The 24,509-nt window shown below is 60.9% G+C and overlaps 1 protein-coding gene across 1 annotated transcript in view; it reads right to left on the reverse strand.

The window, feature by feature from the left end:
- CDH4 (cadherin 4) overlaps positions 1 to 24,509 on the reverse strand; it is a 341,583-nt gene that overhangs the window by 26,163 nt on the left and 290,911 nt on the right. Inside the window, exons 5-7 of the mRNA XM_059705157.1 lie at positions 22,028 to 22,183; positions 20,468 to 20,612; positions 9,540 to 9,712 (exon numbers count right to left, since the gene is read on the reverse strand). Coding sequence (XP_059561140.1) covers positions 9,540 to 9,712; positions 20,468 to 20,612; positions 22,028 to 22,183 — 474 coding nt within the window. The remainder of the gene's footprint in view (positions 1 to 9,539; positions 9,713 to 20,467; positions 20,613 to 22,027; positions 22,184 to 24,509) is intronic.

Genomic DNA, 24,509 nt, shown 5'->3' on the forward strand with positions numbered 1-24,509 from the left:
TGTCCTTCCTGTGGCCCTGAGGCTGCGTGCCTGGCTGCTGACCGCCTCTCAGGCCTCATCTGAATCAGGCTCCCCTCACCTCCCATAAACCTCCCTCAGCTCCTTACGCTGACCCCGCCTGGCCTTTGCACGTGCTCCTCCCTCTGGAACTCTTATTCTCCCCTAGTCAATGCCAACTTTTCTTTCAGATCTTTGCTCAAACCCCCCTTTCTCAGGAATTCTGACGCTCCCAAGCCAGGCCCCAGGGATGGTGTGCTGGGCCGGGTGCTAACGCTGGTCCCCACCCCCCTCACAACCAAGGAGGCAGGTGCCAGGAAGCCGGGCCTCAGCACAAAGTCAGGCTCCTCCACAGGCCCAGCGAGGTGCTGGGCGGGGGGGAGGGGCTGCGGCCCATGATGCAGGAGCCAGGCCCACCAGCCGGCCAGACGAGCCCCGAGCCCCGGCCCTCGCTGGCCTCCATGTTCCAGTCTGAGACTCCACCGGTGGTCACACCAGCCACTGAGGCAGTGAGCAGGGCACGCTGCTGTGATCTCATTGCCACCAGGAGCTGATGCCAGCCACTGCTCTCAGGACTTCGTTATGGCGCCAACGTTGCCCACACAGCTGTCAGGTCTGATCAGATGACTGAATCAGTGCCCCTCCCCTGGGAACTGACCTTAGGCCACTTCCCAACAGACGTTCCCGTTTGCTGAGACCATTATCTCTCCCCTCTGGCCCTTCCCAGGACCCAGACCCGCCCAGAGAATTCTCTGCCCAGAAAAAGCCACCTGGAGTCCTTTAAAGCCTCTGCCTCCCCATCCCCCGGCCGTCTCTGGACACGGACACGGACGCCTGTGTGCCGGTGCCATTTTGGGGCTCAGCCCATCTGTCTCCCGATGACCTAATAAAGTATAATCCCTCACCGCTGCGGCCTTGTGCATTCTTCCTTCGCGACCTGATAACAGCCAAACGCCTCTGGGCCCCTAGCATGCGTGTGCGGGGTGGACAGCAGGCTGGAGCTGCCGTTGTTGTACAAACGCACACGCAGAAACCCACCAGGCCCCCGACGTCAGGGTGTGGCCCAGCCAGCGTCCCTGGTCCTGGGCTGCTGTGCCTCCAGGTCCCAGAAGGAACGCGCTTTGTTTTCCTGTCCAGCAGAGGGCGCTGCTTGCCTGCTCAGGGCCCTGCCTCAGCCAGGACACTGCAGGGACAGGCTGGGCACGGGGACTGGCTAGTGGGGAGGCCGGCAGACCGAATGCGAACCCCAGTCCCACAGGCCCGTGGGGAGGGGCCCGGGTCCTGCCCAGGAGCCACCTCTCATCTGTATCTCGCCCACAGCTGCCCACGACCCCACGGACGGGCCTCGGTGACTCCGGTGCCCTCCCCGAGGAAACGTGCGGAGGGAAATCAGCTTCTCCGACAAAGCCGCAGGCAGCCTCCCTTCAGTTTCTCGCCGAGCCTCTCTCGTTCTTTACAAATCTGCCGCCCTCCCTCCCAGGACGGGCGGGGAGACTCAGCTGCAAGGACGCAGCAGCTTCAGGGCAGGAGGCCGGGCAGGCCCTTCCGCACCAGACGCCACCTCTGAGGCTGCCTGTCACTGTCAGCAAGACTGCAAGGGCCTGCCCGGCGAGCGTGGCCCCTGGCCCCCGGCCCGGCTCGGCCTGTCTGACCGCCTGGCGGAGGGAAGGAGACCAGGGCTGGCCACTCGAACCCTCAACCCTCACACCCCTACCTCGCCCTCAGGACCAGCTGCTACCACAAGGGGCCAGAGCGGAAAGCAGGAGGGCAGAGGCCGACAGCGAAGGGAGGGATTTAGCCCAGAGGAGAGAGGAAGAAAGTGTTAGCCCCTAGTCCTGTGACTGCTGCATGAGGTGCTTCTGCAAGTCAGCGGATCACAACCTCCCCATGGACCATCCAGGCCCTGCCTCAGAGACCCTGCAGAGAAACAGTCTCAGAGACACGGCACAGGTACGCGTACGGGTGGGCGTAAGTACCCACGTGTACCCTTGGTGGGTAGCCTGTGTGTGCAGCTGGCTGCCACTAGAGGGCGCGCTGGTCTGGCTTTTGACAGCCGGTGGGCGTCTTTCCTGGCCTGAGTGCGGGCACCAAGCAAATGCAGTTGGCAGGAGGAAATGCTGGCGGGCACCCCCTCCCCCCCCCCCCCCCCCCCGTCTTCCCCCCGCAGAACTCGGTGCCTCAGCCCCTCCTGAGAGTGCGGGAGGGGGAGGTGGCGACACAGGCTCCTTCGCGTGGCTTTTGGTTTAGAAAGTGTGCTTTTCAGACGCAGTGGTGATCGCCGTTCTCTTCCACCAAATCCCTTTCAGGAGTGGTGCTCAGAGGCAGGCCCGGGCGCATGCCGGGGAAGGTGGGCGTCCTGGCGTCTCTGCACGCGGCCACCTCTGCCACACTTGTCCCACCTTCACTCAGGGGATGGGCCTGGCGTGGTTGGGGGTTTCGAAGCCTGGATTGAAAAGCCGTAGGCAGGGCTTGGCTTCTCGGGCTCACGGGCTGGGCATCCTTCCCCTGCAGCCGCGTGAGTGAGCCTGCGAAGCGAGGGCAGCTCCGGCCGTGTTTGCGGCCCAGCCCTCCACCGGCCTGCCCGCGAGCCTGCCCCACGCCCGCCCTGGCGCAGGACTTGGCCGCTTTCAAGTTCAAGAAGAAGGAAGAAACTGGAAGTGGCCATCCCTGCGATTTCACTGCCTCTCCTAGCTCAGCATTTAAATTTTGCACGACATCCATCAATAATGCAGCCACTGCCCAGTGGTCGGCAAACTGCGGCTCGCGAACCACATGCGGCTCTTTGGCCCCTTGAGTGTGGCTCTTCCACAAAATACTTCTGCGCGTGGTCCACGAAGTTTCAATCGCACTGTACGTGCGCACCCACACGTGGTGTTTTGTGGATGAGCCACACTCAAGGGGCCAAAGAGCCGCATGTGGGTCACGGCCCTAGAACAGCACGTAGGCTCCTCTGTGCCCTCCCCTCCCGCTTCCCATGCGGGGTGCCAGGGCTGCCGCCAACGCACACTGGCCCGTATCAACCCCACGCTCTGGCCCGAGGGGACCAGCGCTGCTTGGGCGGCTCAGCCGCTGTGCCTGGCTGTGCTGCGAGTAGAAGGCTGGGAGCCGCCCTCCACCTCCAACCCGCAGCTCCTGCTGGCAGCCCCGCCCCAAGGCCGCGCTTCCCTCCTGGGCCAGTGCCCTGCTGGGACCCCTGTCCCCTGAGGCTGAGCCGGCGCCCAGGGCTGGCCCGGCCTGTGTCTCCTGCTCCCACTGCCCAGTCCTGGGGTCTGCTCGGTGCCCAGGAACGCGACCGGAGGACCTGCAGGCTGCACACTGCAGACGGGGAGCCACAGGCTCTGTCCTCGTCCACGCGGTGCATCGAGACGCTGCATCCCCAGTCACACGCCACCCGTTGCCGGCCATTCCACTGCTGGGCACACACCCGTGAGACCGGGACACCGGAGTTCAGACCAACACGGTGCCGGGGTTCCAGCAGCACCAGCCCCAGCAGCTACAGTGGCAAGAATCCCACGTCACCGACAGCTGAGTGAGCGACCGGACCTGGTCTGGCCCACGGCAGGACATGATTCAGCCACAGAACGAACGCAAGCCCCGGGGGCAGCACCAGCTCACCCCACCCCAGGCCCCTGCCCACCGACACATGCAGGGCCCAGGAGCAGCACCAGCTCACCCCACCCCAGGCCCCTGCCCACCGACGCATGCAGGGCCCAGGAGCAGCACCAGCTCACCCCACCCCAGGCCCCTGCCCACCGACGCATGCAGGGCCCAGGAGCAGCACCAGCTCACCCCACCCCAGGCCCCTGCCCACCGACGCATGCAGGGCCCAGGAGCAGCACCAGCTCACCCCACCCCAGGCCCCTGCCCACCGACACATGCAGGGCCCAGGAGCAGCACCAGCTCACCCCACCCCAGGCCCCTGCCCACCGACGCATGCAGGGCCCCGGGGGCAGCACCAGCTCACCCCACCCCAGGCCCCTGCCCACCGACGGATGCAGGGCCCAGGAGCAGCAGAGGTGGGAAAAGGTCGCCTGCAGCCGGCGTGCCCGCGAGGGGCCTGGACAGCAGTGACCGGTGAATGGCCTGCGACGGGCTCTGGGGTGACTTTGCCGGCTCCGTCCCCTGGGGCAGAGACTCACACCGGGAACCAGCAGCAGAGACAGGGCCTTTTATTTTACACTTTAATTTTCCTTTAAGGGGCATGTGGCTCTCCTGCGAGGGCTTCTTTCTTCCTGGGAGACGGTGAGTGGTGGCTGTCAGGGAGCCGGCGTCTGGAAGCCCCAGAGAGGTTGGGACCAGGATGCTCAGGGCTCCCAAAGCCAGGTCCCTGTGTGCTTCTGGCTGCGTCTGAGGGGGGTGGGGGCGTCAGGTCCCTCGTGCAGCCCAGCGCGAGGCATTTACACACACCGCCCACCATGCTGACCGCCAGACGCGTGGACCGCAAACCTCACAGTGATGAGAACGCTCCCTGGGAGACCCAGGAGAAAGGCCGGCTGAGTTTCCTCTCGAGCAGTGGTTCTCCACCTTCTGGCCCTTTAAATACAGTTCCTCATGTTGTGACCCAAACATAAAATTATTTTCGTTGCTACTTCATAACTGTACTGTTGCTACTGTTAGGAATCGTCATGTAAATATCTGATATGCAGGATGGTCTTAGGCGACCCCTGTGAAAGGGTCGTTCGACCGCCAAAGGGGCCGTGACCCACAGGTTGAGAACCGCTGCTCTAGAAGCACCTGCCCCTCAGAGCACACACTCTGGCAGGTGCCGGAGGCGGGGAGGGCTCCCGAAGGCTCAGGAGAGCCTGGGGCCACGGAGCAGGAGGGCGCCGTGGAGCCCGGGCAGGGAGCACAGCGTGAGGGTCTCCTTGGCAGGACCAGAGGCAGCCAGGTGGCCGGGGTGCAGCGCAGGGGCCGGAGGTCCCGGGGGATGACAGGCCTGGAGCCAGGGCAGGGTTCCGGTTTCAAGGGTGAGTCAAGCGCACGAGGAAGCGAGTTTCACTCGGTAGTCGCTGATGCCCCTCTAGTGACTACTGAACGGTCCCTGTGGCCCGGCGTGCGTGTCCCTGTCCTGCGCTGGCCTTGGAGGTCCCGCTGCAGAACACCCTCCATCCTCACAGGGAGCGAAGGCCGGTCCAGCCAGGCCGGCCGCAGGGCCACGCGGGCTCGCCTTGGGGGCGGCTGAGGCCTGAGGGCCGGCAGCCAGGGGAGAACCTTCCAGGCCCGAGCCCGGGGCTCTTTGAGGTCTCCCCTCCATCCCTCAGGGGCCGCGGGGTCTGGGACTCTGGATTCTGGCCGAGACCCTGGCTTGTGCTGTGCATAGAGGCACAGGCCCGCTTCCTCCTTCGGCGCTCTGGGCGCCGGTCGCGGGCGCATGGCACTGTGAGCTCAGGCACGGGCCGCGCGGAGCCAGGAAGGGGAGTCCCCTCACCCCCAGAGGTCCCGCTGCGGGTGACACCCACCGGACCTCCTCAGCACCGCCAGCCCGATGAGCACCCTGCCTGCACACCTTCGGGAGACACGGCTCGTACACACATGCGCACGCACAAAGGCAATGTACCCACATGTGTGCACACGCGCGTATACAAACACACACGTGTGCACATGTGCATCATCGGCTCCACCCTCGGGAGGGGTCGTGTGCAGAGTGGCTGTCGCACTCACACTGGCCTTTGATGTGGCCTCGGCCTCAACCAGGCTTCAAGAGCTCTTTCAATGAAACAGAAATTCCAAGTAAGAAAGCGGTAAGTTGGGTTTACCGGTGACTTTTTAAAAGCAGCTTGTGAAATAAGTGTTTCACACAGAACTTGGAGTCGTAGATGCAGCGAACAATAAAAACGCCATCCTGGTCCCCTGACCCCGATTTCCTGACTGCCCCGCGCCCCTCCCTGCACAGCCTCCCGGACCTCCGACCCGTCCCCACTCCCGTCGTCCCCGGGCCGGCTCTGGGACTCACATGCCAACAGGACGGAGGACAGCGGAAGGCCCGCAGAGGGGGCTGTCGGAGTCACCCGCACCCGCGACGGGAAAGCAGCAGCCGGGGCGGTTGTGATGGGCGCGAGCGCCCGGCTGCACGTGTGCCAGCGTAAGCCTGGGCGGGATGGGCCTGCTGTGCTGGAGGGCAGTGGGGCGGGGGGGGGAGGCCCTCGTTGCCTCTGGGCTTCTCCGCCTGTCCTGCCTCAATGTGCTGCTTCTGGGATGAGGAGAAACCCAGCAGGGGTGGCTGGAAGGCAGCTGCGCTGTCGGGGCGCCCCGCTGCATGGCTCAGCGCCCTGGTGTGGCCAAGAGCGTGGCCCCGAGGCTTCCCAGAGAGGCGCCCGCACGCCGTGCGTGGACAGGCCTCTGCGTCGGTGCGGGCGCCAGCCGGTGTCCCCACGCCCCCACGCCAGGGAGGCCCCCTTGTGCCCGGAGACCCTCCGGCGGCGGCAGGGAAGTGATGCTAGCGCTTTGCTCAGTTTTCTCCTTCTTCCTCTTCTCTATTTTGGGGGACAAGCAAGACTCCAGGGATGAATATGCAAATGAGGTTGCTGGTGGCAAAGTTGTCTTAACTGTTAACTTTCCTCTCTGAGACCACAACACTGCGCTGGGGTCTGAGAGCGGGACCCGCAAAACTGCGTCACAGCTCGGCCTCCGAGGAACGCTGGCCCGCCTCCCCCGGACGGTGCCGTGCCCGCGCAGGGCTCACGGAGTCGCGTCCTGGGAAGACAGTCAGAATGTCCTGCGTGGCCGCCATGACGCTGCTCACAGAGCAAAGGGCCAGTGGTCTTGTCACCTAAGAACGCTCCCTGGGTCTGCACCGCGTGCCGGTCACTGCGTCCGCACGATGCCCAGCAGCCCCGGGCAGAGCTGTGTTAGGCCCCCGGCCGCCCCCTCTCATGAAGACGTAGGCTGGACCGTCTTGAAAACACATCAGGAAACCCAGGGACCCTGAGAGAATCCATCGGCCCCCTAGTTTGGGAGGGAGTTTCAGGTCAATGAAGATGGGGTCCGCGCGCGCGCGCACACACACACACACACACACACACACACACTGCGCGCGCGCACACACACACTGTGCACGCATACACACTGCGCGCGCGCACACACACATGGACACACACAGACCCATACGCGCGCGCGCGTGCACACAAACACACACACACACACACACACACTGCGCGCGTGCACACACACACAGACACACACAGACACACACACGCGCGCGTGCACACACACACACACACACACACACACACGAAGACAGAGGTCGGGCGGAGGTCGTCAGGGTGGGATGGACTCCACCCACAGCCAGGAAGTGGCCTGGGCTGCGGGGCTCCGTGCACCTCACACCGCTGGGCCATCCGAGCAAAGCTACCCTCAGCGTGAGTGGAACCCGCCCGCCACACCCCATCTTCTCAGGCCCGGACCCTCATTAGCGAGCCGGGCGGATGAACGGGCTCCCAGAGGGCACCTCCCTCTGCACAAGAGACTGGAACGGCGTGCGTGTCGTCCAAGCCGCTGCCGACATTTCAGTCACGCAGAAGTGCTGCCCTCACAGGCTCTGCTACCAGGAGGGGTGGGCTCTGCCCTTCCTGGACCCCCCCTGCCCAGCAGGGAGCCACTCGGTGCCCGGTGCCCGCAGAGGGCTGCCACGCAGGGTTGGTGCTCCCACAGAGGAGGAAGCGCCCTGGCCAGTCGGTTGTGCAGCCACAGCCCACGAGCGGGTCTTGGGAGAAACTGCCCACACCAGCCCTTCCTGGCGGGAAGCTGAGGCTCCCCGAGCCACCGCAGCCAGGCACTGCCGGCCACCTCCGAGGCTGGCCCTCTGCAGCTCGCCCAGGGTCATTTTCCGGGAGGGCTCCTTCGGTAGCTGCCGGCAAACAGCTCCCCGCGCGGGCAGGATCCTGTCTTGGGTGACAGCTGGGCCGGCGCGGCGCCAGCCATACGATCAGCCCTGATGTCTGGAGGGCCTGCCTGCTGTGCCCCTGCTTGCCCGTCTCCCTGGTCAGCAGAGCTGGCTCTCAGGGACCTTGTCGCCCGTCGGCACCATCTAGCTTCACCTCCGCAGGGGTCCCCCGGTGCACCGAGGGGGAGGCGCGGAGCAAGCCAGGCTTCTCAGAGAGGCGCCTTGGCGGATGGCCGACCCCACCTGCCCCGGGCCAGGTGCCGGCTGGAGAAAGGGGTGTCGCTCTAGCCTCTCCCCAGGGCAGGCAGGCCGCCTGAGTTGGGGAGTGTGGGCATGGTGTTTGGTTTGCTTAGTGTGTGGGTGGACCTCACTGTGTCAGATCACAGGACACCCCTTCCCCCGCCTCCCCCCTCCCCGCTAATGACAACAGACTTCCAGAAGCCAGGCTGGGCTCCTGACCGGCTCCTGCAGGCCTCATGGGGCAGAGCAGGCACCTGGTGGCCACCCGGAGGGTGGTGGGGCCTCCAGGCACGAGATGGAGGTGCCTGGACTGGTTGAGGCCCCCTGAGACCAGGGTCCCGGCCCACCTTCCCCATGAAGCCCCACCCACACCGTCCTTGCCAGTCCTGGCCGGGCCGCAGGGCCTCTGTCCATCCTGCGGAGCCCAGGAGGCAGGCGAGGCTGCGCCCACTGCACAGAGGCAGGTGCCTGGTCTGGAGGCAGCCTCTGGGTGCCCACGGCCCTGAGAGGCAACTGGGGACGCCCTACCTCCTGCTGAGCCACCAGGCGGCACAATGACCTTCCCTGTGGCTGCCTGACCTCCCGGCACTTCCGAGGGCAGGGGCGGTGGCACTCTCCATGCCACAACCTGGCACTTCCACTGGTGTTGATTTGACAGGCACGGGGGTGACAACGTGCTGAGACAAGACCCGGCTGGTTTGCCGAATCTAAGGTCTAGGCTCACGGCACTTGGGGTCCCCACTGCCATCCAAACCACACGCGCCAGCAGGACACACATGCTGGGCCTGTCCCAGGCACCCAGGACATGTCATCCTGGGTCTGTCCCAGGCACCCAGGACACCCATCCTGGGTCTGGCCCGGGCACCCAGGACACCCATCCTGGGTCTGTCCCGGGCACCCAGGACACCCATCCTGGGTCTGTCCCGGGCACCCAGGACACCCATCCTGGGTCTGTCCCGGGCACCCAGGACACCCATCCTGGGTCTGTCCCGGGCACCCAGGACACCCATCCTGGGTCTGTCCCGGGCACCCAGGACACCCATCCTGGGTCTGTCCCGGGCACCCAGGACACCCATCCTGGGTCTGTCCCGGGCACCCAGGACACCCATCCTGGGTCTGTCCCGGGCACCCAGGACACCCATCCTGGGTCTGTCCCGGGCACCCAGGACACCCATCCTGGGTCTGTCCCGGGCACCCAGGACATGTCATCCTGGGTCTGTCCCGGGCACCCAGGTCATGTCATCCTGGGTCTATCCCAGGCACCCAGGACACGCATCCTGGGCCAGCATCCCGGTGTCTCTGGACTGTGTCCCACTGGAGAGGTCACGCTGGAGCTCTGATGTCCTCTATGGAGCAGGGGGCTCAGGGGACACAACCAGAGCTGAGTCAGTCTCTCCCCAGGCCACGGTGCCCACCTCACCTCTCGGTCCAGGCCGGCGGCCACGGTCACAATGTCCCCCGTCTCGCTGTTGATGGTGAACATGTTCTGGGACGGGCTCTGTGGGGTCTGGGTCAGGATCCGGTACCGCACCATCCCGTTAGCCGTGGTGCTGTCGTCGGCATCATTGGCCGTGACTGTCATCACGTAGGTGCCTGGAACAGAGAGAGCTGCTCAGAGGGAAAGGTTTGCATAAGGGCCGCTGCTACACCTGCTCACTCAGGACAGACATCACTGGTCGATCGCAGATCCTGGCTTCATCTGGAAGGTCATCCGGAAGGACGTCCGGAAGGTCATTTGGCTGTTTGGTCTAATTAGCATATTATGCTTTTATTATTATAGATAAGTCATATACAATAAAACTCACACTTTAAAAATACACAAGTCAGGGGGTTTGTTTATTCACAGTTGTGCAACTGTCTAGAATCTAATTCTGGGGCATTGCCATCATCCGAGAGAAATCTGCATCCCTTACCAGTCAGCCCCCTCCTGTTCCCTGGCCCCTGGCAACCACTGACCTGCTTTCTGTCTCTAGGGATTTGCCTCTTCTGGACACTTCCCATAAACAAAACCCTGCACTCTGTGGCCTTGTGTCTGGCTTTTTCACCAAGCTGAGTGTTTTCAAGTTTCCTTCCTTTTCATGGCAGAATAACATTCCATTGTTTGGGGTTACTCGCCCCTGTTACCGACTGAGGACTTGCTGGGGGTGGACAGCAGGCTCTGTGCTCAGGTCATCGCAGTGAGAATGACCGACACACCGTGTCCTGCTGTTCACGTGCTGGGGAGGGAGAGAGGAGAGAGATGCGTCACTGCCAACTAGGACCAAGACAGTCCGCATGCGCAGATGGAGCTAGGTGAGAAGGGGAACTCGAGAGGAACCCGGAAGGCCTCTCTGAGAGATGCGGGGGTGGGGTGGGAGGGAAGGAGGACCCTGGGCAGCGGGGCAGGGCCTTGGGGCAGAGAAGAGCTCTGCATGTTTGTGGAACAGAGGCATGTGATGGAGTCGAAGATGGTGGGGCCCATGGTGAGGATTCTGGACTTTATTCTAAGATCATAGGGAAGCCAGTATTGTATTTTCATCAGGGGAATGAGTGATCAAGTTTGTGCTTTTCAGACATGTACAGAAAACAGACTGTTAGAAGTCAGAAGTATTGGTGGTTGGAGGGTGGACAGTAAGAAGGCTAATTCATTCATTGGATTTTGTATAGGATTGGTTGTAATTAGACCAAAATGTTGCACCCACTAGGATATTCATTCATTCATTCATTCATTCATTCTTTAACACATCTTTATGAAGTGTCTTCTAGGGGAAAAATGAATGTCTGTGATCTGAGAACCCTCGAAAAAAGTTCTCCAAGTACCTCTCCCACTTATTTCATGCAAAGAATATATTCTCAAAGAATTGTGTGTAAACCCAACTTTAATGAATTTAATTATCAGCAGAATTTCCCCAGAGGGAAATTAAGTATTTTTTAAAAAATCCAGGAAGTTCTTTTTTTAGCAAATGGTGGGCTATGTTTTTAAACCAATCTTCTCCCAAGGAAAACCAGAAAAGCTAGGTAAAATCCTATATAATAAATGCCTAATATGCTAAGTGTTCGGTCATCTGGTCAACCAACCAAAGTGTAATCTTATATAATAAAAGCCTAATATGCTAAGTGTCCAGTCGTCCATTCAACCAATCAAAGAGTAATAATGATATGCTAAGGCTGCTCAACTGCTCGCTATGACATGCACTGACCACCAGGGGACAGACAGTTGACTGGTCGACCAATCACTATGATGTGCACTGACCACCAGGGGGCAGATGCTCCAACCGGTAGGTTAGCTTGCTGCTGGGGTCTGGCCGATCAGGACTGAGCAAGACGGGCCAGACATGCCCTGGAGCCCTCCCGCGGTCCCTCCCTGGCTGGCCAACCTCCCGTATTCCTCCCTGGCCCTGATCATGCACCCGTGGAGTCCCTCAGCCTGGCCTGTGCCCTCTTGCAATCCAGGACTCCTCAGGGGATGTTGGAGAGCCGGTTTCAGCCCAACCCCACAGGCCAGGCTGAGGAACCCCACTCGTGCACAAATTCATGCACCGGGCCTCTAGTATGCTAATGATATCCTAAGGCTGCTCAGCCGCTTGCTATAACGTGCACTGACCACCAGGGGGAAGACAGTCGACCGGTCACTATGAAATGCACTGACCACCAGTGGGCAGATGCTCCGACTAGTAGGTTAGCTTGCTGCTGGGGTCTGGTAGATCGGGAATGAGTGACACGGGGCCGGACATGCCCTGGAGCCCTCCTGCATCCCTCCCCGGGCCCGATTGTGCACCGGTGGGGTCCCTTGGCCTGGCCTACGCCCTCTCACAATCTGGGACCCCTCAGGGGATGTTGGAGAGCCTGTTTCAGCCTGATCCTGCAGGCCAGGCCAAGGGACCCCTCTGGTGCACGAATTCGTGCACCAGGCCTCTAGTGTAAAATAAAAACACCTGCTTAAAGGCATTAAAGAGCCACCAAGTAATGCAGATAAAAGATAAGTACCTGGAGCCATCTTTTCTTAGAAGACTTGCTGATTCTGGAGTTGGCTGCTGACAGCTGAAGAGCTACATCGAACATTCAGCAGATGTATAAGAACAGGAGTAAACGACCTGCGCTTAGGGTTGCCCAGGAGGAAAGTCTCCAGAGAACTCTCTGGTCCTAGGGCTGGACCCTGAAGGGCAGCACCCAGGAGTGAGTGTGACCTGGGAGTAAATAGGCTCTAACAGAGGTAGCTTAGGTTAAGAGATTATTAGTGTAAATTTCCATGGAGATAGCTGACATCCTACAGAACTCAAATGATCTCTGCAATTCTTCCTACACAAGAGGCAGCACCTAACTCACTAGGTGTACAAGCACCCAAACCCACTGACAACAGAGAGGAAAGCAGGCAATGGCCAGCCTGGAAGAGGCAGCTGATGGAGCAGGCTTGAAAACAAACACATCTCAGCTTAATATGTTCAAGGAATTAAAAGGATGAGATGGAATTTCTTTTTCAGAACTAGAAACTATAAAGAAATAAAACAGAAAATTTATATTTGAAAAAGTATTGAAATCAGACTGTGAATAGATGTAAAAGCAGATTAAATGTAACTAAAGAGAGAATTAATGAACTGGAAGATGCACCAAAGAGAACATCCGGACAAAAGCATAAGAAACTCAGCATAAGAAACTTGAGACGTGAGCAGGTCCACCGAATGTGTAATTGGAGTCCTAGAAGGACCAAAGAGAAAGAATGGGGCAGACACAATATTTGTGGGGATGTCGGTGGAAAAATTCCCAAAGGAGACATCAAGCCACAGATTGGAGAAGCACTAAACATTCTAAGTGGGATAAAGATGAAGAAAACACAGCAAGTCCCATCACAGTCAAACTGCTAAAACCAAAGATAAAAAGGTGACTTTGGATGTTGGGCACACAGTGCAATATGCAGATCTTGTAATGTAGAAATCTACACCTAAAACCTGTGTGACCTATTTACCAATGCCATCCCAATAAATTGAATTAAAAAAGATAAATTTAAAAGCAGCTGGAGAATTTTTAAAATGGCATAAAACTTTTAATGGAACTATAGGCCTTAAAACCAGGCCTCCGTAGAAATGATGGGTGCCAGAAAACAATGGGGTGAAAGAAAATAATGGACAACCCAGAATCCTTTATTGTAAGCTTTCTAGAAATGAGAGTGAAATAAGGGCTTATGTAGACAGTCAAAAAGAGGTCATTCCCACCTGGAGGCCCAGACGACTGGCTGGTAACAAGACCCGCCCTCCGTTCCAGGCTCATCACAACACTGTCTTAGATCTGGGCGTCCGCCTTCTTGGCTAAGCTCGGAAATCTGATTTCTAAAAACCAAAGGGCATACTTTTGATCATTCTTTTCTGGTTGCAAAGTAAAGCACACTCACGGTAACCAGTGTGCGCTCACTGGAGCCTTTCTAGGGTGCTGCCCCTGGACACGCCTCCGGCCCGCATCCCAGCCACAGAGCCCACTTCACGCCTTCCCCCCTCTGTTTTTGCTTTTTACAATCAACTTTGTTAGTCATCAAAGAGATGAAGGGAAGGCATGTTGCACGTACCGGATGAGCAAATAGAATTTTAAAATAATGATGGGACCTACTGGTGGAGACCTGACCCATAGCCTCAGGTCCTGGCGCAGTTTGGCCGTCTGTGTCCAAACGCTCTTCCAATGTGCCCACCTGCAAACCCACATGTAGGACTTCGCCGCCCCAAGGAGCAGGTCACAGACTGTCGTGCCCTGGCGCCCCTGGGGGCAGCAATGGGTGAGTCCTCAACACCTGTTTACTGAACTCCTATGATGGGCCCGCTTCACATCCCCGCAGGACAGGGCTGGGTGTGGCCTCCTCTGCTGGTGGCCGTCTTTGTGGTCCTTGCCTTGCGGTTGCACCTGTCCTCGCATGGCCATCTCCTCGGTATCAGCGTCCTAATCGCCTCTTCTCATATGGACACAGCCACGGGGGCTCAGGCCCACCCTATTGGCCCCATCTTAACTAGTTTCATCTGCAAAGACCCTTTTTCTGAAAAAGGTCCCATCTGAGGTTCCGGGTGGACATGATTTTGGGGTTTCCATTCCACCACCACAGGGAGTGGCTGGGGCTGAGGCGGGCTCATGCCGCCAGCAAAGCCCGGCGGCAGGCAGGCCTTTCTGTGGCCTCAGAGACTGGAGAGGGGCTGGGTGCTCCATCCGGTCAGATCCCGGCTCTGTCTCTCCCAGGACCCGGCTCACCTGCCCCCGAGCCGCTCAGAGCCAGGGGCTCCTCCTCTGGAAGCCAGGTGTCCCTCATGGGGCCACGGGGAGAGCGGAAGAGCCCCTGGGGGCTGGGCACCGGGGTCTGAGCAGGGTGGCTGTGTCTGGGCAGTCGTGACCCTGGCACCAAGGTCCCCTCCTGGCCCCTCGCCTTCTTCAGCTGGTGGGTCTGAGTCCACACACAGCCACGAGCCCCCAGCTCCCGGATGCCACAGGCCTCGGTGGGCAGTGCCAGGCCACCTGAATGATTTGTGCAGGGCCCTGCACGCGCTCTGCTGAGGAAGGGGCGCGTGGTAGCAAGTGCGGTCTCCGCAGCCAGGCCGCCCGGCGGTCTGGGCTGGGAAGCGGGAGGTGCCCGCCCCGGGAGCCCTCAGCCTCTGCGCAGGGGAAGGAGACGGGGAGTCTTTCTCAGCAGGTGAGACAGGACGTGGACACGGAGTGCTCTGCCCGCCGGGGCGCTGGCTCCGGACTTTATCAGTCACGCCGCAGACGAAGGAGGCCGGGCTGGGCCTCCGAGGGGCTCCTGTAGGTACTGCCAGGCGCCTTAAAGGATTAATTTCACAAGCCTCAAATTGCAGTTTAATTTGAAAACTAATTCAGCCCCATAATTGGCTTTCTGCTCAAATCACTGAGGCTAAAGATTTAAATTCTTAATATTCAGACGACTTCCGAGTGTGCGCGCCATCTGTGCATGGGGCCGTGTGCTCATCTCGGGGGTCCTCCGCCAGCCCGGAAATAAATTAATAAATAAATGGGCTCACTAATAGAATAATCTATTTAAGCGCAGAACCGGAGGTATATGGATGAAGGTTTCTTGGACTTCATTTGCTGCTTGTAGGTTTCTCTGCTATTTAATATTTCAAAGTGACATTAATTAAAAAATTTAAAGCACACAACCTCACACAGTTATAAGGGGTGAGAGAAGCAGGAATTCCACTTAGAGCCCTTTTAGAAAAGGTAACACGAAGGCATCTTTTCTCAGGAAGCTCGAGAAACTGGTCTGGGCTGGGCTGGGCGGGGAGCCACAGGGACGCCACCGGGACCTCCCCAGGAGAAGGGCCGGAGCGTGCGCTGTGTGGCTGGCGGGGAGGCGGGTCTGGTGGGAGGCACTGCTTGAGGTCTGCCCTGAGCGCTGGGAGCTCATTTTCTGGAAAGCTGGCTGCTGGGCAGTGTGGCAGGGAGTGTGTGACTCAGGGAGTCGCAGGACGGGCGCGGGCCAGGTGCCGGCTGCTGCAGGCCTGGCAGAGGCCCCCCTCCCTCCACATGGGAGTGGAGGCTCCGGGTAACCCCCCAGACTCCGCTGCCTCGCGGGCCTGACGGTGAGCATGGCCAGGTGTGCATCAGGTCCCATCCGCTAGCCTGTACTCAGTGCCAAGCTACAGCAAAAGGCCTCTCCGAGGGGGAGGCAACAGCACTCACTGACGTCAAGAAGAGCAGCTATTCTGAAGCCATTAATTCGGGCAAAAGCCCGAATAGCTCCAACGAAGAGACAAAGGCGATGGGCGTCTACGAGAAAGGGAGGGGACAGGACCATCCATGGCGGGAAGGCGTCCCTATTGGTGCAGATCTGGTAACGTTGTGTCACTGGGAGTCACAACATGTGTTTTATTGTTAACTAGGGGCCCGGTGCACGAAATTCGTGCACTGGGTGTGTGTGTGTGTGTGTGTGTGTGGGGGGGGGAGTGTCCCTCAGCCCAGCCGGCCCCCTCTCACATACTGGGAGCCCTCAGGCGTTGACCCCCATCACCCTCCAATTGCAGGATCGACCCCTTGGGCAGGGGACCCTCATTTCCCCCCATCACTGGTTCTGCCCCCAGCCTAGGCCTGATGCCTCGGCCAGAGGCGTAGACCCCCATCACCCTCCGATCGCCTGATCGGCCCCTTGCCCAGGCCTGACGCCTCCGCCAGAGGTGTCAGGCTTGGACAGGGGACCCCCATCTCCCCCCGATCACTGGCTCTGGCCCCCTCCCAGGCCTGAGGCCTCTGGCCCAGGAATCATGCCTGGGCAGGGGACCCCCATCTCCCTCTGATCGCTTGCTCCACCCCCCGCCCAAGCCTGATGCCTCTGACCCAGGCTTCAGGCCTGGGCAAGGGGACCATCATATCCCCCCAATCCCCGGCTCAGCCCCCCGCCCAGGCCTGATGCCTCAGCCAGAGGAGTTGACCCTCATCACCCTCCGATCACCAATCACCGGATCGGCCCCTTGACCAGGCCTGAGGCCTCCGGCAGAGGTGTCAGGCCTGGGCAGGGGACCCCCAGCTCCCCGCGGTTGCAGGCTCCGCCCCTGCCCAGGCCTAACACCTCTGGCCTAGGCGTCCGGCCCGGGCAGCGGGGACCCGCAGCTGCAGCGGCCCCGCGATTGTGGGCTTCGCTTTAGGCCCAGGCAAGGGGCCCCTAGCTCCTGGGACTGCCAGCTTCGACCGTGCCCAGCTCCCATCGCTGGCTCCACCCCTACTTCCTGCTATCACTGGCCAGGGCGGAAAAGGCACCTGATTCTCTGATCATGGCTAGGGGGCAGGGCAAAGGCGGCCCTAGGGCCGCCTTTGCCCTGCCCCCCAGCTCTTAGCTCCCCCCTGGGTTTCCGATCACTGTCAGTGGCAGGGGGCTTCTTCCTGCTTTCCCTTTTGCCTCCCTGCATTGTGCCTACATATGCAAATTAACCGCCATCTTGTTGGCAGTTAACTGCCAATCTTAGTTGGCAGTTAATTTGCATATAGCCCTGATTAGCCAATGAAAAGGGTATCGTCGTACGCCAATTACCATTTTTCTCTTTTATTAGATAGGATTCTGCAAACAGTTGTTTGGGATACAATGGTGCCCAGGCCGGGCCCAGAGGTGACTTTACTGTTTTAACATCCAAAGATTTGAGGCCACAGAAGAGGAAGCCTCCCCAAGAACAAACCCACACAGAGGAGACGGTCAAACAGTGGCCAGGACTCCAGACAACGCCCTCCACCCCGGTCTCCACGCCTGAGGCTCCCACCTCAGGCTTCCCCGTTACTCAGCCAATGTGTTCCCTTTTCAGGGGTCACCCAGGGGGCCTTGGCTATCTGCTTACAAAGAGACCTAAGGCTGTGGTCGGAAGGAGGGCGCTCTTGACCCCAGACCACCAAGCACATCGGTCCTGAAAGGGACAGGCCCATCCCAGGCCTTCCGCACCCTTTGAGCCTGTCTGATCCAGCTACACCAAAGAGGAGTTTGTAATGAAAGGGCGAGTCGTCTCGGGGCCTGACCACGCTGCTGGCGGCCTCGGGCACCGACTCCCCAGCCCACGGCGGGAGCCCGGCGCAGGCTGCCACCCGCCCGCCGCCCCCGGACCGGACCCACGCGGCAGCAGCGGCGGCGGGGCGGGGCGCATGCCCTCGCCCGAGGAGATGGAGGAGGAGGCGATCGCCGATGCCCCTGGGAACAAGACGGAGGACGTGGACTTCCTGCCTGGGCTGGAACTGGTCGATCTACTGGACCCCCAGCAACCGGACTGGCCCCTGGAGCCCGGGCTCAGCTCGCCCTGCGGGGGGCTAGGACTGCGCCCTCCATCTTGCCCTGGGTCCTCCATTTTTGGGGCGGCTGCCATGTGCTCAGGAGAGTGCCTTCTTCCCGGAAGCCCAGGCCCCTGCTGGCCACGCCCAGGATTTCTTTAAACTAACCAATGACAATCAAGGGACGTGCGCGCCATAGAGATGACCTGACTCGCGCCTGGCCAATCGGCGGGGCCCACAGTCCCCTCTCCTGCCCTCACTCCACCCCCCTATAAAACCCCCTGTCCCATCAGGCCTCTCTCTCTCTCTCTCGGCCACTGGAGCTTACCGTTGCATCGGTGAGTGTGGCAGGGGAGCCAAACCTAGGTTTGAAAATAAATGACTCTTTGCTTTTGCATCGGACTGACTGGCTCCCTGGAGGTCTTGGGAAATTTGAAATCTGGGCACAACAGTAAAATGGAGGGGCTTAGGGTGGGAAAGAACACGGGGTGGGCAGCCCCATGTGGGCTTGCTGATGTCCCCAGACGAGCACCCCAAGCCCTGGAAAGGCTCTTCGGAGCCGAGTCAGTCCTTCACACCCTCCCCTGGTTTCCCGTGGGAGCCACCTGGAGCCCTTGCCAGCCTGGCCTCCAGGACCACCCTTTCCTGGCGGGTTCCTCTGTACTGTGCACAGACCCGGGTGAGCCTGGGGTTGGAACTTACGTTGACAGGGAAGAAACGGGGGCCTGATCCAGGCCCTGGGAGTCTCGGGGCTCCAGAGGCCATGCTGGGCTCTGTTGGGACGTCGGCCCTTGCCCTGACCAGCGTGAGTGAGGACGTGGAGCTGGGCCAGCAGTGAGGGCTGTTCTGGGACCGGAGACGGACTCAGGGTCCCTCTGGGCTCTGAATGTCAGTCACATTTAGTCCAACACAGCCCCAAAGGCACAGGAGGGAGTGGGAAAAGCAGCCCGTCTCAGGGTCCGCGGGCGGGGGGCGGATCACTCCATCCCAGGCTCAGGGCTGCTCAGGGCTCCGGGAGCAGACACAGCGATGTCTGCCTCTGCTATCCTAGCGAGGAGAGCCAGAAGCACGACGGGGAAGACTTCCGCCATCAGTTTGTTTTACAATAAGACAAGGGAGGTTTGATTTGCGATAGAAAATCCAGGCACCTTTAGGGATGCCCTGGGCCCCAGCACACCTGTTAGCAAGCGAGCACCTCGAGCCCGACACCCCCCCCCCCCCCCCAGCTTCTGGAAGAGGGGCTGCTGGCAGCCCTCCTCCGCTTTCTTTGTCTTGCAGCTCGTTTGCCCACCCACCGCCTGCCCCTGCCCCTCAGGGACTGCAGGGACCAGCCACCCAAGGTTGTGGCAGAAATAATGCCACATCCTGTTCCCTTCGCTGACCCCAGGCTGGCCCTCACCTCAGGATTCTGAGACAATCAGTCGAAAACACAATTCACCTGTGAAACAGCAGCCCCGAGACGCTGTGACAACCGCCTCCGGCAGCGGCAGCGCAGTGATGATAAATGTTTGTCCTCCCCGCCCCAGAGGGGGCGGCGGAGCGGAGGGGGCAGCGGGGAGGCGGCCTGGCCTAGAGCCCTCCCGGGATCAGAGCTCGTGGACAGCAGAGTCCAGATGAACGCGGGACACGGTGTTACTGCAATTCTGTTCCAAGTGCCGCACGGGGCCAGCTTACAGGTGACAATGACTCGGTGTTTATCTGAACTCCACATGCAACCGGCAGCCTGTATTTTAGTGGCTGCTCCTGGCAGCCCCACGGGCCTCATGGGTGGCACTTGGCTCAGACCCCTGTCCGACCCCTCCCCATCGGAGGCGGCAGAGCGGGCCGTGCTTCTCAAACCTGGGCGCCTGCAGACACCACCTGGGCCTCTTGTCTGCCCAACCAGGCCCGCCCCCCCCTCCCCCGTGTGACCTGCCCCCGACGCTTCGCTGGTCCTGGGCTTGGGGTTGTGACCCGCAGCTGCACCGCGTCTGGGCTGCTCATTTTCCCTCTCGAACCTTGAGTCTCATCTGTGCTAAGGGGGGCGGGGCCCACTCCTTGGTAGTTACAGATCCAGAGACCACACAGGCCACTGGCTTAGCAGGAGCGGGAACGTGCCAGTGATGGTCATCACTGATGCTGGGTTAGATCTGCAGGGTGAGGGGCTCCGGGGTCCGCGCCAAGGGGACCGAGGCTCAGGCTTGGCTCACCTCTCTGGGCGGGGAGGTCTGGCCTCCACGGCTTCCTGTGGTTGGAGTGAAACCCACAGCGTGGTCCCCGAGACTGCGAGTGGCAGGGCTGCTCTCTGACCTCACGCCGCCCCAGGACCTTAGCACGTGCCTTCTCCTTCCCCAGCCTCCCTCCAGCTCTGCACGGTCCCAGCCCTTCTCTGCCTCCTGCTCCTTCTCACCCGCCAGCTCTTGTCCCACATGTCAGCTCCGAGGAGGGGCCCTCCCTGACCTACAGGGTCCCCGTCTGAGCCTCCTCATCACTGCGATGGCTCCATGCACTCGGTTTGGCTCATTTTTTCTCTGTCCCCGTCTGGACCGCGAGGCCCCGCCCCCATGCAGCGTCGCCTGAGTGGTGCTCAGTGAACATCTGCCAGATGAGCTCATCCAATGGGCCCCTCGGCCCCTCCCGTCCCAGCCGCAGCCTGGGGCTCACCTGGCTTGGAGCCCTCGTCCACGGAGCCGTTGTAGACCTGGTTGAGGAACTCCGGACGGTTGTCGTTCATGTCGATGACGTAGATGTACAGGTCGATGGGGTTCTCCACCTTGTTGCCGTTCATGTCCACGGCGTGGGCTCGGAGCTGGAAAGCAGCACAGGTGGGTCAGGGCCTGAGCGCCTCTGGGGGACACTCGGACTGTTTGCCTCGGGGAGCAGCGACAGCAAGATCCCTGGGACCTGAGACGCTGGGGCAGGGATGTTATAGCTCTGGCCCCCCCGGAGACAGGCTGGGGGGGTGGGGGTGGGAGTGGAACACATCCCAAAGCTTCTCTGAGCCTCGGTTCCCTCTTCTGTGGAGGGGGGGCCGCGAGGGGCAGGGAGGCATGGGAGGCGGGGGAGGTGGGAGTAGGGGTGGCAGGGAGGCGGGGGGCGTGGGGGAGGGACGCGGGGGGGCTGTGGGAGGGGGGAGGCCATGGGAGGGGGGAGGTGAGGGAAGCCGGGAAGGTGGGGGAGGCAGGAAGGGGGGGCAGGGAGGTCGTGGGAGGGGGGGTCCGCAGGAGGATGGATCAGGTGATGGGCAGGAGCTGGGGCTGACAGAGGCCCAGTGCTGAGGCCACCTGGGACCCCTGCTCCGCTCAGCCCTGCACCAACAGCAAGTGCACGTCCACCTACAATGGCTGAAGAAAAGCCCTGGCCAACCTGAGGCTGGACCCTAAGTCCTGCTACTGGGAGGTCAGGCCTGGGAGACCCAGCCGGGAGTGGGCTAAGGTTCACCGGAGCCATGGGCTCAGCCAGAAAGGAGAGAAGTGCAGTCAGGCCCGAGGCGCCGGCTGACCAGGGACGGAGACCTCGGGGCGGGGCCCCTGGCCATGATGGAGGGGATGCTGGGCCCGGCTGGCAGAGACCTGGAGTCGCTATTGCTTGGGACGAGGGACAAGCCTTTGCGCCCTCCCCTTCCTCTCTCGCTCACTCAGATATGCACGGGGCCCACGTACTGGCTGAGCATCCCTGTAGGCCCCAAACGAGGCGCCCTCGAGGGGCCGTGCCTCTGGGAGGGAGAAGGAGGCCAGAGGGGTGGAGTGGCAGGGCGGGCACCGCCAGGTCACTGCTCCTACCGTGCCCAGCTGCCCGCCTTGTAGCCACCCTGTCAGTTCAGTGAGGCCCCAGAGGAAAGGAGGCGGCCCTTTAAGGAAGGCCTGCGCCTGCATTTTCTCGCTGCCCCAGCCCGGCTCAGAGGCGGCAGCAGGGAGGTGGCGTGGGGGAGGTGGTGGTGGTGGGGGTGAGGGGGGCGGGGGGGAGGAGGCCGGGTGGCGCTCAGTGGCTGGAGCCCAGGGCCGGAGTGTGCAGCCCCGTGACCCCACCCACCGGACCCACCAGCACCTGGGCGGCCACGTGGACGCGGACCGTGACCTCCTTGACCACCTGGGAAGGAGGTACAAGTGCAAGTTCTCGGGCTCCCCGACCCCGAGTGGAGACCGGGGCGCGGTGCCTGCCCGTGGGCGCTGAGCGGCTCAGCGGTGAGACCCTGCGCAGCGCGGACCCGAGGTGGACACTCACGTGGTAGGAGGCCCGCTCCTCCCGGTCCATGGGCCGGGTGACGCACATGCGGCCGGACATGGAGTCGATGCTGAAGACCTCCATGGGCGGCTGGTCGGCGCCCACGCCCGTGATGCTGTACCGGATGGGGATGTCGTTGTCTTTGTCGGACCGGATCTGGAGGAGGGAGGAGGGAGAGGACGGTCAGCGGCGGCGGAGCGGGGGCCACGCTCCCCCATCACACACCCAGGCCTCAGCTCGCGCTCCGTCCACGCGCCCAGCACCGGGGGCAGCCAGTGCTGGGGACTAGCTGAGCAGCTCAGGCACCAGGGAAGGACAGCACATCATACTCCAAGGGCGCGGCTCTGCGGGAGCCGGGGGCCGGCAGGGACACAGCCTCCGCTGAGGGACGACGGCCAAGGCCCTGGCGCAGACGCTCCTGACCGCCATCAGCCTCAGGGAGACCACGGCCAGCACCCGGCAGAGTGTACGGGACTTTGAGGGAAGAAAGGTGGGGACCCAATACGTTTGTGCGGCTGAGTTGTCATCCGTGCGGGAAGGCCAGGGGCACGTTTGGATGTGCCCAGAGGGAGCATAGCCCCGGCCTCCTGCTCCTGGGACAGTTGGTCGCTCCGAGGGGAACCGCAGCGACGACCTCAGAGCAGGGCTGGCACGGAGCCGCCTTAGACACGGCACCCACGGGGAACGTGCCTTCGGAAGGTGCAGCTTTGCGTCGGAGCCCCGGGGCCCGGATCACACTTCGGAACGAAATGGACCGCAGTGAAAACCTGAAAGAATTCCACTACGCAGAATCGGGCGGGCCTCGCATCGGAATAACGCAGTTACAATTGCGTGCTGCCACTTAGAGAATTTTAAAAACATTCTGAAGTAACCACGGGGCCAGGTGGGAATCGAAGCTGCATTCAGAGGCTATTTAAAAACCGTAACAACGGTGAGACTATCACATGGCCAAGCCCAGGGAACTGGGCCGAGGTGGGGCCATCGCAAAGCCTTCACTTTGAATGTTTGATCCTTGAAACAGCCGCAGGGAGGGGAGCGGCACAGCAGGACAAGGCGGAGAGCTGGGGGGGGGGGGGGGCGCGAAGGCAGGAGCAGGAGCCCGCCTCTGGGGACGGAGCATAGAAGAGCTGATAGACCCACTCAAGAGCTGCCTCAGGGGAAAATCCTCAAGAAAACAGACGCACCTTCGGCAAATTTAAGATAAAAATGTGAGTTTTCTTAACGTTTTGTTATTTACTTCATTGGTGACTCAGTGGGAAACCTTAATAACACGGACTTCTTTTTTGAGAAAATATAAAAGTTTGAACTCGACTCGAAGACAAAGCAAACCTGAAGACCACCACTCCATCCCCGAGCAGAGCGCCTGCCCCCGGGGGCCTCCACCCCCCTAGGGGTGCGCAGGAGGCAGCCCAGCAATGCTCTCCGTCACATCAATGTTTCTCTCCCCCTCCTCCCCCCCTCCCCTCCTCTCTCTAAAAATCAGTAACACATATTAACAAGGCAGTTCTTAAAAAGCAATAAAAGACGGAGATAACTGGGCCTCCCCACTGAGGGCGAAGGTGGGGCAAGGACTCCTGCCGCAGCCGGAGGAGGTAAGACTTCCCTTACACAGGCATGTAGGTCCGTGCAAGCCTAGGGTTGCGGGGTGGTGGCCTCCGGAGAGGAAGCACACACACGCTCATGTGCACACATACTCACACACGCTCATATGCACACACTCATGCAAACACACTCACACCCGTTCATGTGCACTCATACTCACACACGCTCATATGCACACACTCATGCAAACACACTCACACCCACTCATGTGCACACAAACTCACAGACTTATGTGCCCACACACATGCTTAAAAGCACATACACTCATGTACGCACACACTCTTGTGTACACACACACTCATGCTCACGCATGCATGCACACTTACGCATGCATACACACTCATGCACTTATGTGCACATACTCACACACAGGCACATGCACTCATGTGTGCACACACTCACATACACATCTCATGGCATGTGCACACACACACATATCGTCCGCAAGTGGTGTCTTTGCTCTGGGTCCTCTGACCGCCTCACTCTCCTTGGTCAGGCAGGGCTCTCCCTGGCTCTGTCCGAGCAGCACACATCAATCCTGGTTTCAGGCCTTGGTCTGAGGACAGATGCCACCCCGACACTGTCCCCTTGGGCCCAGAAACCCCTGAACTTGGCTTTGCTCTGTCAGCACAGCTACCCCGGGTCCTCCTGCAGGTGACATGCTGGGCCCCGGCCTCCCGCCTTCGGCCGGTGGTCTCACGGATAGTGCCAGGGTCCCAGGACCAGCTCCGCCCGCTCTTCACCACATGCCTCCCTGCTGCCCACCAGGTGGCGTCCTTCAGACACAACGGCTGACCTGCTCAGACCAGCCCTGGCCAGGCAGCCGAGTGGGGATTCAGGGAGACTTCTTTGGGGGCCTGGCTCCATTCCCAGGGGTTGT

Source organism: Myotis daubentonii, chromosome 8 (assembly GCF_963259705.1).
Source record: "Myotis daubentonii chromosome 8, mMyoDau2.1, whole genome shotgun sequence".
Classification (NCBI taxonomy): Eukaryota; Metazoa; Chordata; class Mammalia; order Chiroptera; family Vespertilionidae; genus Myotis; species Myotis daubentonii.